The 17,224-nt window shown below is 51.4% G+C and overlaps 2 protein-coding genes and 1 long non-coding RNA gene across 3 annotated transcripts; all 3 read right to left on the bottom strand.

The window, feature by feature from the left end:
• Positions 1-1,821: 1,821 nt before the first annotated feature.
• On the bottom strand, positions 1,822-4,577 carry LOC139790679 (maestro heat-like repeat-containing protein family member 7). Its single transcript, XM_071732551.1, has 7 exons — positions 4,155-4,577; positions 3,828-4,004; positions 3,440-3,598; positions 3,160-3,261; positions 2,740-2,842; positions 2,358-2,408; positions 1,822-2,109 (listed from the first exon to the last, which is right to left on the bottom strand). Exons 1-7 carry the CDS (start codon positions 4,206-4,208, stop codon positions 1,982-1,984), a joined length of 774 nt encoding a protein of 257 aa, XP_071588652.1. The 5' UTR covers positions 4,209-4,577; the 3' UTR covers positions 1,822-1,981.
• LOC139790678 (uncharacterized) lies at positions 4,150-7,974 on the bottom strand. Its single transcript, XM_071732550.1, has 8 exons — positions 7,903-7,974; positions 7,684-7,763; positions 7,445-7,565; positions 7,053-7,142; positions 6,273-6,651; positions 5,606-5,703; positions 5,036-5,185; positions 4,150-4,789 (listed from the first exon to the last, which is right to left on the bottom strand). The coding sequence occupies exons 1-8, from the start codon at positions 7,945-7,947 to the stop codon at positions 4,574-4,576; spliced, it is 1,179 nt and encodes a 392-aa protein (XP_071588651.1). The 5' UTR covers positions 7,948-7,974; the 3' UTR covers positions 4,150-4,573.
• Positions 7,975-7,981: 7 nt separating this feature from the next.
• Positions 7,982-8,871, bottom strand: LOC139790682 (uncharacterized). The gene is made up of 3 exons (XR_011723569.1): positions 8,534-8,871; positions 8,161-8,246; positions 7,982-8,028 (listed from the first exon to the last, which is right to left on the bottom strand). It is a non-coding gene; the product is annotated as an uncharacterized lncRNA (long non-coding RNA).
• Between the last annotated feature and the right edge of the window lie 8,353 nt (positions 8,872-17,224).

Genomic DNA, 17,224 nt, shown 5'->3' with positions numbered 1-17,224 from the left:
TGTCTTTAAAAGGTACTTATGAGGTGGCAATTTTTGTGTGGAATGTTTGTCTGGCTTTGAAGTAAGGCAAGTTTTATTTTCATTGGGTTCTGACTTGATAGAAGATCCATGAAACTTTCTTTGGAAGGAGTTCCTCTTCTCACACCTTAGTATTTCTTCAAAACCCCTATTGAAAATAAAACCTAAAAGTTTAAACTCTTCACCCCTCATTTCATCAAACCGTTTTTTAGTAAAATAGGGAGCAGAAGGGGAAGGTTTTTCAGCTTGATACTTGGTTGGCCACACAGCCTGAGTAATCTTTGTATTTCCAAATGTGCAGTTGGCCACATTGTGAGGGATTTTGTGCTGCAAGTAATAAAACTTTACGTGCACACACTACCTGGTCATGAAGCATCTCTTCAGACACTGAGTGCAATATGAAAGGGTCAGTTTAATAAAATAAATTCCCTAGCTTCAGTGTAGTATTTTGGGAAATCTGAAAATGTTTTCAGATGTGCTGGTGGTTGAACAGGCAAGTTTACTGACCTTCTAGCTTCTGAGAAAGAGAACTGCATCCCTAGCTATAAAAGAGGCATCCAGGTTTCAGGAATTGCAGCTTCAGTTGTCAGTCACACTTCTTTCAGTTATGCATAGAAAAAAAATCACCATTCCACCAGCACATTTATAGAATTTATTAAGTAGTTTGTGTCAAGCCACTGAAAACATGCTATGAATAATCTGGGAAACAAAAAAAAAAAAACAAACCAAAACTACAGTTGCTTAAAAAGGAAGTGACGGGGTGTTGATGGTGAGTTTCAGGAAATGGTGAGGATAAGGGAAAGGTAGGAGATAGAATATAGCACATAGCAGTGACAGAGGGGGATTCCTTCTTGTTTGTTTGTTTTAATTGCTAACGAAACCATGGGAGGGATCAATTGAAATCCTTCCATTTTCTTGAAGGCAAGACCAAGTTGAACACAGTGTTTTTGGCTCTCCTGGGTGTGAGTACTGCTAAAAGGAGAGCTTGCTGGCCCCCAGGGACCGTCTGTGAAGCTGCGGGATTTGGGCACTGAGTGGGATCCTGAGTGGGATCCTAAGTGAGGAAGTGGGATTGTAGCCCAGGTGACTTTGTAACTTTGTTTTGTCTCTGTGTTAAATGTTAATGCTGTGGGTATGTGTGTGTGGGAATGAGACCAAATGGAGCTGTGAAGTGAGTATCCTTTTATCCCGGGAATGAATGTTACCTGATGTCTGCTCTGAAATGTAGAAACTGTGAAAAAGGGAAGAAAAAACAAAAAACAAAAACCAAAAAAACAAACAAACAAAAAAAGGGAGGCGGGAGGGGGTTGAGTTTTATTACTGGGAAGTGGGCTTCACTTGCTGTAAGTGTAAACTTTGGTCTAAATGGGACAATCAGTGGTCAAAGACCAAAGGTGTAAAATTTTTATGGATTTGGAAGTGAACAAAGTGAGTGTGTGCTACATGGGGATTGTTGCTGCGACCTCCTTTATGAGATCCTTTGTAGGAAGAGCAAAAATGTGTGGTGGTGGAATTTAGTGACGGTGATTGTTACCACCTGAGCTGTTATTTTATGTTTTGATTGTGAGGACAGATCAGCCACTACTCATGGAGGTCCCAGGACTTTACAAAAATGTCAGGAGCAGCAGTTAAACCTAACAACAGATGCTGTCTATTAATGCCCCTCCCTAATAAAGAAAGGAGAGAGAATAAGGGAGAGAGACTTATGATTGGAAACTAAACTACACAACTTTAATGAAACAGTAACAAGGAAACAATTACTAAATCTATACAACTATCCAGGAACGTCACTAACTATATACAAATATACAGGAAAACGATCCCACCTTCCTCCCCCTTTTCCCCCACTAACTCTGACAGGGCAGCCCTGGAAGGTCCAGGCTGGACTCCTGGAGTCAGCGGCAGTCAGGAGCTGGAGGCAGAACAGGGCTCTTCCCAGAGAAGAGCTGCACCTCAGCCGGGCTTAGCGGCGCCAAGGTCGCTTGGTGCTTCCTGGTTTTGCCTTCACCCTTACACAGCTCAGAATGAAGGTGGTCTGAGTTGCCAGGCACCGGATGGAGGGTGTGCTGTCATACTTGAGGTGCTGAAGTGCTGTGAGCAAAAGAAAAAGAGAGCCCAAATGAGCCGCAGTGTCTGCAGAGCCATCTCCTCCAGCCCCCGGCAGCCCCTTTGCCCTCCAGGAGAACAGAGCTGCTGCAGAGGAATGCCCAGCATGCCCCTGCCATCTTCCCCTGCCCCTGAAGCATTTCTGTAGAGCAGGGCCTGGCATGGCAGCACCCTGCCCAGGCTCCGTCCCCTGCCCCTCCAGCCCCGACCAGCACAGCTCTGCCCCTGCTCACCGCTGATCGTCTCAGACAGCTTCTGCTGGCTTTGGCCCCGCGCAGCAAGCCCTGGGAAGAAAGAGAGAGAGCGTCTCCGGTGTGCTGCTCCCCCCCCAGCACACTCCGCCCCAGCACAGCCCCCGGCCCGGCCGCCTCGGCTGCACAACCTCCTCCCCCCCCGCAGGGCTGAGCCCGCGAAAGACCAGGAGTGACAGGGTGGCACTGGGCAAGGCGGCCACCAAGCCCCCCTGCGTGGGCAGGGCTGGCAGAGGGAGGCCAAGGCCCTGCACGGGGCAGCCATGAGGGGCTCTGGCAGCCACACGGCTGCTCCTGGTGCCAGGGCAGCAGTGGGGGCTGGGGCCAGGCTGCCAGAAGAGGGTCCGCAGGGGCTGTGGCTCACCGATGAACCTGATGGCCTCCATTCTCACGCTGGCCTGAGCGTTATGCAGGTACCCCAGGCTCTGATCCAAGTAATCTTCAGCCCTGGTCCTGTCCTGCAGCAGCTGGAGAGAGCGGGAAGCTATGGGCATGTATCCCAGTCCTTCCTCCCAGCCCATTCCCCTCTCCCAGCCAGGAGCCTGTGGGACTGAGGTGGAGAGGGAGCCCCAGGGGTGCCAAGAGAGACCCCCGTGGGGTGCAGGGAGGGGAGAGGGGCCTGGAGAGGAGCCCCTGGGGGCTCTCTTCTTGAGGACAGGGAACAAGGATGCAGCTCCAGGCTGTGGGCTCTGGGCTGCAGCAGGGCTGTAGGGGAGGCAGAGTTGCAGAGCCCACAGCCCAGACTTTTTCCTCCTCCAGCCTGAGGCTTGCGGGTTGTCCTCACCAAGCACTCTCCAATCCTCCACATCTGCTCTGTCCGCACCACGTGTTGGAGCTGTTGCCACTTGAGGAACTCTGCGGCACCAAGGAGGGCTTGGCTGGAGGCCTGCACAACAGCACAAGTTGGGAGACGGCAGCACGGCCTGGGGAAGGAGGCCTGGCATCCCCCTCCTTCTTATCTGCCTTTCTTCCTGCCCTGATCCCACCCCTAGGAACCTGGGACATGGTGCCCTGGCCCAAAGAGCTGCGGGGCTCTTCCTGCAGCTCTGCTTTGGAACCTGTACCTCGGCCACGCTCTGGGTGTCGTCACTCATGTGAAACCAGAGCGGGAGCAGGCCCCGTCGCACTTGGTTTCTCATCTGCCTCTTGCACTTCCCCGCCACCTTCTTCAGCAGCTCAGTGAAGAGGCTGATGGAGATCTCCCTCAGCTCGCTCAACAGCCCCTGAGGAGAAGCAGAGCGGGACTTGAGCAAGAGCAGCTCTGCCCATGGTGAGCCCGTTCCCAGCTGGTAGAGCCTGCAGGGTTCAGAGAGCAGTTCTCAGGGAGAAGCTGAGCTGAGCTGCAGAACCCGGAAGCCGTCCGTCCATCCATCCATCCATCCATCCATCCATCCATCCATCCATCCATCCATCCATGCCTCTGAAGGGCTCAGGCTCCCACAGCAGCCTTACGTTGTCAAAGAGGGGCAGGAGCTTGTCCAGCAGCTCCACAGCGATGGAGCTGGCCTCCTCCCTCGTCAGTTCCCCCATCACTTTTCTGCAGATCCTCAGGGCCTTCAGCTGAACATCTTTGCTGCCCTGCTGCAGGACCTCCAGCAAGTCCATCAGGAGCACCTTCATTTTTCTCGCCTGTGTGAGTGAAAAAGCAGTTTCCATTTGGGGAGAAGATCACAAGTGCCTCCTGGAAATCTCCCCAGGAAGCCACCAGGCCCCACCGTGGCAGGGAGGGCGTTTGGCTGACTCCCAGCCCCTGCCTGCCCTCCAGAATGCCCTGCTCACCATCTCAGGACTCTCTGACAGCGTAGCAACGCCGCTGAGCACCAGCGAGAGCATGGCCTGGCTCCGATGCCTCAGGAACCTCCAGAACTCGTAGGTTCGGGCAAAGTGCTCCTCTGGCAAGTGAAGGCTGGCCAGCAACTGAAAGAAACCCAGCAGTGAGGGATGGGCAGAGCTGGTGGAGCTCCCCACACCGTGCAGCTCCTGCTTCCCCCGGGCAGCTGAGGACGAGGGCACGGGGGCTCTTTCTGGGAACTCACAGCCAAGCAAGAGGTGTCCTCCCTGAGAGTGCAGAAGAGCAGCTTCTGCTTCCTCTGCTGGAGCTGCTTGAGGAGCTCGGGCACAACCAGATCCAAGGCCAGGGGCACGGAGAACATCACCTCCCACATGTCCAGGCCAGTGCTGCAAGCCAAAGCCCTCTGTCAGCAGGGCTGCCTCAGATAAAGAGAATAGAGACCTTTTGGGTACTTTTGGGGCCAGTACCTGTTTCCTGGTGGAGCGTTGTCCAGCAGCAGCCTGACTGCCTCCTCAGGGCACTGCTCAACCATCTTGAGAAGCAGCGACCGCACCCCCTGCCAGGCTGACTCTGAGCTGATGAAGCGCAGGTTCTCGTAGATGCAGCTCATGATCTTTGGCATCTGGAGGGGGGGACACGGGTGAGGATGGATGGATGGATGGATGGATGGATGGATGGACACATGGAGGAAGGGAGGGAGGGAGGGAGGGAGGGATGGTGCTGCCACTGGAGTGCAGCCATTCCCTCAGTTGCCCTTCCCAGCCCACTCTGTGGCCTGCAGGTGCCTGAGCCACCCAGGCCTGGGAGGGATGGAGGGAGGAACAAGGGCTGAGAGGGCTGAAGGGCAACCCAGGCACAGGCCACTCACATCCACCAGCCAGCAGTCAGAGTCTCCTGTGATCCCGTCCACCACGCTTTTGATCATCTCCTTGTCATACATGGTGAAATCCTGCATGCCCTCAATGATTCTGAGGATGAAATCTGTTCTTTCAGAGGGCTGGAGATACTTGGCAAAAATCTTTGGGAGGAAGGGAGAGGGCAAAGACACGTCAGCCGGAGTGCCCTGATGGGGTGGCTTAGCTGGCCCAGGTGGGAGGTGCCCAGCAGGGATGGTGGCAGCAGTGCCCATGGGAAAGCTGGCAGCAGGGGCTGCAGCCCCTGCCCATGGGAGGATGAGGAGAGAGGACCCCCAGGGTGAGCAAGGAGGTTTGGGGGGATGGGCACAGGGTGCTGCTGGCCCTACAGACACCCAGGGCTTGCTGGTGGCCAGGAGGTCTGGAGCTGCTGCTGCTGCTGGGATGCTGAAGGGCAGCCCTGGCATCATCTCTGCTCGGGGACAGCGAGGCCACGCCAGCTCCCCTGTTTCTGGTGCCATTGCCGACACACGTCCTCTGCTGATGCCCTGGACAAGGGTGGCAGCAAGGGGGAAGGTCATTACCTCAGTAACATTTCTGGCAGTCTCCAAGCAGGACGGGGCAGCAGTCTGGAGTTCCCAGTTCTCCTTGAGCTTCCCATGGTCCTCGGGCAGTGTTGTCACTGAGCAGGGCAGAGACACAGGAGAGGGTAAGATTCAGCAGCTTTGCAGGCAAGCTGAGCACATCCTGACAAGAGCTTGGAAGGAGGAATGGCTGAGGAGGGAGGTGATGACCCACGGCCAGGGGAGGAGGTACTGGACAGCAGTGTAAGTCAAGGTGGAGCTGCCTGCAGTGTCTGCATGGGAACGCTCCTGGGCTGGGAAAGCCCAAGGCCTCCAGCCCTGAGGCAGCCCCACAATGAAACCATGGCTGGAGTCATGGTGCAGGGGGCAGGGCTCCCATGGCTGGAGACCCCCCAGGGCAGGGGTAGAAGCTCTTCAAGGGAGGTGAGGAAGAGGAGGAGTGGGGCTGCCTCCTCTTGGAAGAAGCAGAAGCTCAGCTCTACGGGACCAGCAGCAGCCTGGGAGAGAGTGTGGGGCTGAGGAGCAGAGGAGAGGCACTGCTGGGGACATGGTGATGCCCCCAGCAAGCCCAGGAATGGTCGGTCTGTGGCAACCCCCGGGGAGACAAGCAGACCCCTGGGGTGATGTTGGTGTGCAGAGGGATGCGGCCCACCACAGCTTCTCTTACATTTTTGTCGCTTTAGTATGAAGAGGGAACAAAGGGCGTCCAAAGCCATGGCGCTGGTGTCATCGCCTTCTTCCTTGAAGGACAGGAGGAGGACGAGTTGTCCCAGCAGCCGCCCGAGGTTTGGGATCTGGAAGTCCCTGCTCTCCTCATTTTGAGCAGCCTGGGTGAGGGAGGCAGAAGAGCAAAAGGGTCTCCCAGAGCAGAGAGGTGGGGAGAGCTGCAGCGGTGTGCAGGGAGGGGGAGATGGCCTGGCTGGAGGGTGCCGGGTCCTTACATTCTCTGAGGAATACTCGGTCAGGAGACGGCTCAGAATCCTGATCCTGCCCACCACCCTCTTACGCACCTCGGGTCTCAGGCAGTTGCACGAGCTGATCAGGAGCTGGGAAGAGAGAAGCCGCTGGTGTGCCCTGGGAGCAGCCACCCCCTCCAGCAGAACCAGCACCGCTCCACTCCTGGGCTGGACTCGCTCAGTCCATCAAGGCTCCCTCTGCTCTCCAGCAAAGGCTGGAGTGGGGTTCCTGCCCCTGGGGTGCCCCACAGGCTTGGGACAAATGCCCCCCAAGCAGCCTTGTGGCCAGGCAGGAGGCAGATGCCACCCTCTCTGCAGCCACTGTCTGCCAGAAAAGCCTGGCAAGCAGCCCCTGGTTACCCTAGGCCATTGGGCACCCCCCTGCAGTCTGCTCTCTCTCAGGTTGGCACTGGTGTGAGGACCATCCATCCATTCACTCATTCACTCCAGAGAGGACAATCCCTTCCCTCTACCCTTTACACGTGCCAGACCTGGAATATAATCTGCAGCAGCTCGCTGACTCTGGAGGCAGGACAATTCAGCACCAATGCCTCCAGCAGGGTGTCTGTGCCTTCCATGGTCTGCAAGGAGGACAAAGAGCTGTGGTCTGGTGTCTTCTTCCTTCCTGCTGTCTCTGCCAGCCCCAGGAGACTGAGCTGAACTCCCGGAGAGAGCCAGGGACAGACAATCTGCTGCGTGCAGAGCAGCCTGTGGCACTGGCTGTGGCACTGTGCCCACGGGAAGGGCACACAGGAGGGAGTGAGGGTGGGAAAGTCAAGCCCGGCCCCTGCCCTGCCTTGCATCTCTGCTCAGATCCCAGCAAAGGGTGGCCAGGGAGCAGACCTGAGGGACTGGGAGCTCCTGCAACTAAGCCAGCACTTACCTTGTAGTAGACGGTGGGTTTCAGGTTCCTCATTGTCTCTTTTGGAGGAAGCCAGAAGACACTGGAGAAGCAGGCCTCGAGGAGGCTTTTCTCTTTGCCCTCCAGCACTGTCCCCACCGTGCTGCAAAGAGAGAGGGTCCAGTTGGACGCTGGTGCTGGGAGCAGTGCCTCCAGGCCCTGTGCAGGTGGACAGGGTCCCCCCTCTGGGGCAGAGGTCCCCAGGAGGGATGGGCAGGTACCTCAATTTGGCGATGGCCAGCATGGCAAGCCTCCGCACTTCTGTTTGCATTTGGAAAGGGGGCTCCTCCTCCAGCACCATCTGCAGAGTACAGAGAGATGGGACCTGGCAGCAGCCCTCACCCAGTGCCACCAGACCCTCACCCTGCCCAAACTCTGTCCTCACAGGGTGCTGGGGCCCTTGTCTCTTCCTTCCCCAGCACTGCCAGCTTCCCCCTCACCTTGATGGTCTCTGCCAGTCTGTACCCGTGGCAGAAGATCTCCATGCCCTGTGTCGAGCCAAGGATCTTTGCACATCCGCACAGGGCACAGATGCATTTCAGGAACCTTGTCACCTGCTCCGTGTCCTGGCAGGCAGTGGGCAGAGAGAGAAACAGGGAGGCTGAGAGGGGACACACACCTCCAGCAGCCTGGCAGCAGGCAGCAGAGCCCCTGCCAGCAGCACCCGGCATGGCCACCTCAGGAATGGCTGCAGTTACCTTTTGCGGGCTCCTGACAAAGTCCACGATGAAGTCCACCGCTTGCTTTAATCTCTCGTCTTTGTAGAGAGGCAGCCAGCTGTCATCTAAGAGAGGAGGAAAGGAGAGGAGAAGAGGGCAGGGGAGCTGTAGAGAGGGTGCGGTGGTGGCAGGAGAGAGTTGAGGCAGGAGCTCTGCCCTCCCCCCAGCCCCATGCCCACTCCCCAGGCCCCCTCTTCCCGTCCATGTCAGGGCTGGAGGGTGCCCAGCAGATGGGCTGCAGTGCTGGAGCACAGCATGGTGGGGAAGGGAACCCCCCCTCTTTCAGCGGGGCAGGAAAGGTCCCCGTCCCACAGCCTGGATGGCTCCTGCTGCCTCTGCCTGCCTCACTCACCGACCATCAGAGGCTGCACCGTGTTCTCATCCCTGTCCTCCTCCACCATGGGGGGGCTGGGGAATCTCTCCGCCATCCTGTAACGAAAAAGGAAAAGGGTTGGAGTGGGAAGGGGGAAGCTTGGGTCAAACCCCTTGGTACCGTTCGGCTGCCGGGGCCAACAGGGAATGACGTGGGCTGTGCTCCGGGGCTCCTCGCCAGCTCCTCTCCTCTCCCGTCGCTGTCCTGCCGGACAATGAAGACCCCGCTGACCACCCCGAGGGAAGTAGGGTGCCACCAAGTGATGTCACAAAGGACCCCAGTGTGATCTCTGCCTGTGCCAGATAAGGGCAAGACAATCGGTGTGCCAGGACCCCCCCGATTGGGGACAGGGGACAGCAAGCTGCAGGTGGCAGAGGCAAAAGGACCTTTAGTCCCTCCTGGCCAACTGGAAGGGGGAGATTGCCCCACTTTGGAAAGTTTCAAGTCTCATGTCCAAGGGTTGGACCAGATGAGGTCCCTTCACCCCTGACATTCCATGATTCTGTGATTCTGTGAATGATTCCACAACTCTAGGATTCTACGATTCTGTGATTCTATCGTTCTATGAATGATTCAATGATTCTGTGATTCTGTGATTGTAAAAATCTGTGATTCTATAAATCTGTGGTTCTGTGATTCTGTGAATGATTCCATGATTCTATGCTTCTATAATTCTATGGATCTATGATTCTGTGATTCTATAAACTTTGCCTTTGCTCTGACCTCCTGGTGCTGCTGCCAGGAGAAACCCAAACCTCAGCAGGACGTGGTCCTGCAGAACCTGCTCTCGGTGAGCCTGCTCAGGCAGACATTGGACCAGATGGGCCTCACTTTGGGATGCGAGGCCTGGTGCCTGGACACCAATGTCAGAGGGGTCTCCATGGTAACCATGGTGGGGTGGATCAGAAAAGCCCAAGCCCTGGGGGGCCCACTCCCAGGAGGGCACCTCTCTCAGGAGACAGCAGCTCCTCTGGGTGACTGTGGAACGTCTGTGGCAGAAGAGGCACAAGATGTCTATGGAGAAGAAGGAGAAGGGCTGCTCCCAGCCCAAGGGGCTGTCGATTCTCAAGCTGAGACTCCAGGTGGACAGGAGGGAGAGGCCAGTGCTGGGACAGTACTGCCTCGGCACCAGGGCTGGGCTTGCAGGCACCATGGGGGCTTCTGTGCCACAGCAGACACCTCCAGCCTGTTATAAATGACCGGGACTCAATATTCTGTCAATAGTTTAATTTAATCAATAAAATTGCAATAAGCAAAACCGTGCTGGGTGCGTGGGGAGTCTCCGCTCCACTCACACGCACACCGTAAAGTTTAATCCTTTCGCTTATATTCCATACTTTAATACATATTCATAACTATTCTAATACATATTCATAACTGTGACACTCAGTGCCATGGTCTAGTAACTGCAGCGGTAGTGGATCAAGGGTTGGACTTGATGATCTCTGAGGTCCCTTCCAACCCAGCCAATTCTGTGATTCTATGATTCTATGATATTCATGACTGCTCTAGGAATAGACTGGGTTATGTTTATTAGTTCTTGGAAGAGGCAGGCCTTCAAAGACACATGCCCACTTTGCCTCTGGGGGTCTTTTTGACCCCCATCTGGTGGTCGTTGGACGAAGTCAGTGTCTGCCTCAGTTTCCCCTCTTGTTACCCTTCGATTCGGCACATGAGCTCCTTCACTCTTTCCTGTGCAACACTCTGCAGTCAGCAGTGAAACCACCTTAAATTGCAGCAAAATCAGCTTAGATTAGCACAACAGGATGTACATTGGAGCCTTTTCGAGGTACAGAAACTGTGGATGTCTTGTTTCTTCTTCCCCTAAGCCTTGTAGTTACACAAAGAACAGTTATATTTCGTTGGCGTATTTCACAATGTTGAAGACAGAGATATTATTAGTACTCTCAAAGTTGGGTTAGCGCACACTTTATAATTATTTAACATGAATTCACAAACACACATATATTACACTGACAAACCTTGTGGCCCTTCTATGGGAACATCACAGCATCAATAGACAAAGGAAGAGACACCAAGGTCAGCTACCTGGACCTGAGCAAAGCCTTTGACACTGTCCCACACAAGATCCTGGTCTCCAACCTGGTAAAAGATGGGTTTGATGGATGGATGGACCATGGGTAGATAAAGAACTGCCCTGATGGCTGCACCCAAAGTGTGGCCACAAGGATGATCAGAGGGCTGGAGCACCTCTCCTATGAAGACAGACGGAGAGACGTGGGGTTATTGAATCTGGAGAGGAGAAGGCTCCGAGCAGAACTCAGCCTTCCAGTACCTGTAGAGGGCCACAAGAAAGCTGGTGAGGGACTTTAGGATGTCAGGTAGTGATAGGACAGGGGGGAATGGATTCAGATTAGAGGAGAGTAGATTTAAATTAGATATAAGAAGTTCTTCACCATGAGGGTGCCCAGAGAGGTGGTGGAAGCCTGATCCATCCCTGGAAGTTTTTAAGGTCAGGCTGGATGGAGCACTGAGCAACCTGATCTGGTTGCAGGTGTCCCTGCCCATGGCAGGGGGGTTGGAACTGGATGACCTTAAAGGTCCCTTCCAACCCTGAAAATTCTGTGATCCCGTGAGTCTACCATCTTCTCTAAAATGAGACGTCAAAGGATGATCTGATAATAAAAAACCAAAATAAACCAACAAAAAACTAAACCCTTTTCATTAAGGGCTCCTCCTTAACTACAGTGGGAAAACCTCTCCAATTAGCTGTGGAAGTCTTGCAGATGTGAAGAAGACCCCACGGAGAGCCATGGCCCTTTAGTGCTCTTGATTCCAATGAGCCCCAGGGTGTTTCTGGTGCTGAGTCCATGATCCTCAGGCGCTGAGAGATGAATGAACAAACTGCTCCAGAAGTCAGAATGGAACCTGAAAGTACCTTGAAGCATTGATTGGCCCCACTGAGGGCCATTGCTGCCAGAGCCTCCCCGTGGCCTTGTTACAGCAGATCACTGGAGGCCATGATAGCAGGGAGGCAAAGGCTCTGTAAAGGTGGCTCTGAAGCCAAGGATTTTTCCTTATTTTATTTATTAATGAAGCAGTGAGGCCAAACTCTGAACCCCAGGCAATGGGAAGGCAGAGCCCATCCCTCACTTGTAGCTCAGGACTCTTCCTGGGAACAATGGGGTATGAAAAGGAGTCATAAAAAAAAAATCTCTAACGCATCCTGACCTCCCCAAGAAAGGGAAAGAAAGTCCAGAGCCTCAAGACAAAATTGCTCCTGGTAGACCTTGGCTGAGGCAGCTGCCACGTCTGAGGGGACAAAGCCGTTGGGTCCAGAGCCCTTGGCCACCTCTCCTGCGGGCTGCCCTACACTGTCCATGCCTGCAGCTCCTTCTTTAAACTGCTTTAAACAGGCTTTAAACTTAAAGGTCCTGCAGGGAGGGTTTTTTGCCCTTTGCCCAACACCCCCAATCAACAAGCAACAATCAGACTCAAGAGGTTTTAACCACCAGTTGTACCAGAGTCCTGCTTCTCGGCCCCAAAAGGACCTTCTTGAAAAATGGCTGCAGGAAGGAGCCCCCAGCCCCACCCAGAGGAGCTGCTGTTTGCAGCGGGAGGGGAACCTGCCGCACGAAGGACGGGGAAACAGTTTGATGCAAACTAACTCCGTTTATTCGTACTCTTACACACAGTTATATACCTTATTCTTATCTCGCGTAACATATGGAATTACCTGATTGATTAGTTACAGTTAGCATGTTACTACGCGATTAGTTACATAGTAGGGAGATAACAACCTCTGTTTTACACCACTCATCTGTTTTTCAGGAGATCTTGCAAGCAAGGGAGTCTGTAGAAAGTCCCGTGCTTATCTAGCATACTTGTAAGCAAGGGGGTCTGCATCTGCAGAAAGTCCCGTGCTTATCCAGCATGCCCGGGGCTAGGTTCACTCCATGGTTTGAGTGATAACCAGCCTGTCTCCATCAATTGTTCTGTGCTATCAATACATGCTGCCTTTATTCCTACATCTCCCCCCTTCTGTTGCACAAGAAAAATTTTAGAAACAGTTCTATCAAATACTCGCTGGATACATTGAAAAAGACAAGGCAATAACAAAAGCAAAATCAGAATTACAAACCCAGTATAACAAAGAATTTTAACAAAAGATAAAAGCCATCCTGTAAGTCCCATATCATGAAGCCAGGTTGTGAAAGCATCGCCGAGAGGGTTTATTTGTTGCTGAATCTTCTGTGTGTGACGCTTCAACTGCATGATGCTTGCGTGGATGCTTTCACTATGATCAGAGAGATTCATACAGCACATGCCTTCAAACTCCTGACAACCATGACCCTGGGCTAACAATAAAAAATCTATAGCAGCGCGATTTTGCAATAAAGCGTGTCGCAAACTATTTTGATCCACTAAAAGATTATCTAAAATTTCAGTAGTAATATTTGCTTGCTTTTCAGCCCAACATGCTAATCTAGCGAGGTTAGTAAGCGCGTTTCCTGCGGCAGCACCAGGAATAAAAAGAGCTAAAGCAGTTCTAGCAGCTACATTTAAAAGCTTAACATTATCATCACACTGTGGTGTGAGGCCTAGACTTCTTGCGTTACGAGCATGATATATAGGGTTAACTATCTGCCTTAATTCAGCATAGCGAGGAGCAAAAAGGGTTAATGAGCCTAGATAGCAAGGTCCACCTACCGCATTACGTGGAATGCCTTGCCAGGCCCTATCACCGCAGATCAAAAACACTGTGGGGGGCAAAGCCTTAGCAGTTTTTCTAACCCAAATAAGTTTAATGTTAGCTTTTGGGTTATGTGTAGTCCCTATCACCGGCATTGGCTTAGACCCATTGTACCCATAATATCCTGATCCCAGTCTATAATCTCCAGACGTAGGACTGATGTCCGGCCAGGTATCAGGGTATGGTCTAGCAGCATACTTAGGACCAAGGACTATACAAGTAGGTGTCCAGTTTCCTGATACATTGCCGACTGCCTGGGACCCCAATAGATTTAATTCTTGTGGATCCCAGGGGAGTGACTTTGTCAGCCCCAAAATCAGTTCTGCTGAACAATTTCCAAGTGAAGGGCTTGCTTTGCAAGATCCAGTTGAAAAGTCAGCAAACAGAGAAACATTAAAACCTGAGAGACCTGATATGCATAATAAAGAAGGCGTGTTGCCGTTTGTTGATAAGATCAATCAGTGCTCTGAGCAGATTATACAGTTGCAAGTTGGAAATTTCTCTGAGCACTGAAGCTTCTGCTCGGAGAACAATACCTGCTACATAAGCCGAGTCTGTAATAATATTAAAAGGTTGGTTATTGAAAAGAGAAAAAGCTCTAGTCACAGCTGCTAATTCAACAAGCTGAGGAGAACCTGGGTGGAAGGTGATATCAGATTGCCAATCCTTGGTTTCAGGGTCTCTCCATACAACTACAGCTTTATGAGAGGCACCTGAACCATCTGTAAACACAGTAACTGCTTGTAAAGGAACTTCACTTCTCTTTGGAACTTCTGCAAGAGAAAAGGACAAGCGAAAGAGTTTATGCGGAGGAAAATGATTTGAAAATTGTCCCGTGAAGTCCTGTACGGCAATCTGAAAAGGAAGTGAATTCTGTAGGAGAAAAGAAAGATACAATTCAGTAACAGGCACATAAATTGTAGAGAAAGATTTGCCGGAAAGAGTTAACAGTCGCTCTCTGGCTTTCATAATGATTTGAGAAAACATCTCTGGCCGCTGTAAAATAGTTTTAGAGGATTGATTGGGCAGGAAAATCCACTCTAAAATCAACAATGGATCTGTAAGCGTGGTGTCCCACTGAAAAATCATGCCACAATATTTTACACCATCCTCTAAAATTATTAATTGAAAGAATAAATTAGGGTCCCACCGAGAAGCTTGCCTCTGTTCGATGGCTCTGCAAACTCTTTGTAATGCTGATTCCGCAGAGGGTGTTAAGTGTCTAGGAGCCAGTAAATCTGCGTCTCCTTTAAGAAGATCAAATAAAGGAGCCAATTCAGAATTTGAAATACCCAAAAGGGGTCGCAACCAATTAATAGATCCCAAAAGTTTTTGAGCATCATGCAGTGTGGCTATCTGAGTATTAATTGATAGCATTTGCGGAATTATGGAATGATTGGTAATTTTCCACCCTAGATAATTCCAGGGGGCCTGTTTTTGAATTTTTTCTGGTGAAACTTTCAAACCTGCCTGATCGATGGCAGTTAACACAGATTCTATTGCTTTTTGTAACTCACCCTCAGCGGCAGCAGCAATTAACAGGTCATCCATATAATGATACAATATTACAGTTGGAAATTCAAGACGTACTGGGGCCAATATTTTGGCCACATACCACTGGCAAATTGTGGGGCTATTTTTCATGCCCTGAGGTAAGACCGTCCAATGGTAGCGTTTGAGAGGTGCTCCCATGTTAATGCTAGGCACAGAAAAGGCAAATTTAGGTGCATCATCAGGATGTAAAGGAATATCAAAAAAGCAATCTTTTAAATCAATAACAATCAAATTCCATTCCCGCGGGATCATTGTTGGTGAGGGGAGACCTGGTTGTAACGCTCCCATTGGCTCCATAACATCATTAACTTTTCGTAAATCATGCAATAATCTCCAACCACCTGATTTTTTCTTAATTACAAAAATAGGAGTATTCCACGGACTGAAAGTTGGGACTATATGTCCCTTTTTTAATTGAATTTGTAGCAATTGTTCTAGGGCGTTAAGTTTTTCTTCTGATAAGGGCCACTGGTTCACCCACACTGGATCCTGTGTTTTCCAGGTTAATTGTGGGATTTCACGCCCCTCTACAGTGACCCTTGTTAAAAACCCGTTTCCAAATGTAATCCCCATTGTGACAAAACATCCCTTCCCCACAGATTCAATGGCACTGGCAATACAAAAGGTCTAATGCTAGCTACCCTGTTCTCTGGACCAATGATTTGAATAATATCTTCACTCTGATAACTGTTACCAATTCCCCCTATTCCTGCTAATGGCTGTGCAGTGCGAATTAATTTCCACTGGCTCGGCCACTTAGCTTGGGAGATTACGGTAACATCGGCGCCTGTGTCAATAAGACCTGTTAACACAACTTGTTGACACCCGTTTTTAAGTTTACATTGTTTCAATGGTCTGTCCTTTGAGATCGCATGTGTCCAGTATATTTGCGGGCAGCCTGTAGATCCGAAAGCACCTTGCCGCGTGGCATCGCGTATGGATCGTGATCATCAGGAAACAGATCTGGCTCTCCCCCCGGATCGAAAGGATCGGGCTTGAACGGATCGTCGTTCGGCAAATCCGGACTGGTTACCTTGGCTACAGTTCTGACAGGGGGGGCGTCTTTCTGCGCTCTTCCCTCTGGTAGCGGAGGGGCGCTGGGAACTGCAGAAGCGGCAGGAGTGTCTGCTCGTCCCGATTCCCGCGCTTTAACCCCTTCAAATACTGTTCGCCAGGAAAAAAGGAGTTTGATCGCTTCCTGATCCCCTCGCGTGCTCAGGTCCCATAAACGGACCCCTGCTTTATCCCACAGTTCAGATTTAAAGATAGTAACAGCAGTAACATCTGGGAATTTATCACGAACCCATTTTAACATGAGCTTAAGTTCATGATCCGAGATTTCTTTCTGTTGCTTAAGCAACAGTTCTCTCATAAGTTTATAAACGTCCTTTTCTTCATGGGAACTCTGACTACCCATATCAACGTTTCTCCGATCTCACCTGCCAATCGCGAGGAGGTGCAAAATGGGGTGGCCACCCACTTCCAGGCTTCCTTTCAGCCTATCCAACGTTATCGGAGACTGCGGCCGGATGCTTCTTTCAGCAACTTCTACCCGGCGTTACGTCGAGTTCCCCGGCGTCACGTCCAGCATCACGTCGGGGTCACCATTTGCCGCACGAAGGACGGGGAAACAGTTTGATGCAAACTAACTCCGTTTATTCGTACTCTTACACACAGTTATATACCTTATTCTTATCTCGCGTAACATATGGAATTACCTGATTGATTAGTTACAGTTAGCATGTTACTACGCGATTAGTTACATAGTAGGGAGATAACAACCTCTGTTTTACACCACTCATCTGTTTTTCAGGAGATCTTGCAAGCAAGGGAGTCTGTAGAAAGTCCCGTGCTTATCTAGCATACTTGTAAGCAAGGGGGTCTGCATCTGCAGAAAGTCCCGTGCTTATCCAGCATGCCCGGGGCTAGGTTCACTCCATGGTTTGAGTGATAACCAGCCTGTCTCCATCAATTGTTCTGTGCTATCAATACATGCTGCCTTTATTCCTACAGGAACCCACGAAGGGCTTTTGTGCCCCCCACCTCAGGAGTTTCCCATCCCCACCCCCAGGCCACGGCCCCTGCCCTGCTGTGGGGCTCTGACACAGAGGGGACTTAGCCAGGATCCTGCGTGCTCAGGGGCTGCACAGAGAGGAGCCAGGAACCAACAGTTATTACTGTTATAAATGACCAGGACTCAATATTCTGTTAATGGTTTAATTATTTAATTAATAAAATTAAAATAAGCAAAACAGTGCTGGGTGTGTGGGGAGTCTCCGCTCCACTCACACGCACAACCCCTAAAACTCTGGAATTACCTTTTAGTGATTGCAATTCAGTGAATATTCAAAAGGAGGTGGGTTTACATACATATCCATAGGGATTACATTATTAATTATAAT

Source organism: Heliangelus exortis, unplaced genomic scaffold (assembly GCF_036169615.1).
Source record: "Heliangelus exortis unplaced genomic scaffold, bHelExo1.hap1 Scaffold_131, whole genome shotgun sequence".
NCBI classification, from domain to species: Eukaryota; Metazoa; Chordata; class Aves; order Apodiformes; family Trochilidae; genus Heliangelus; species Heliangelus exortis.
This window is presented reverse-complemented; position numbering and strand designations above follow the sequence as displayed.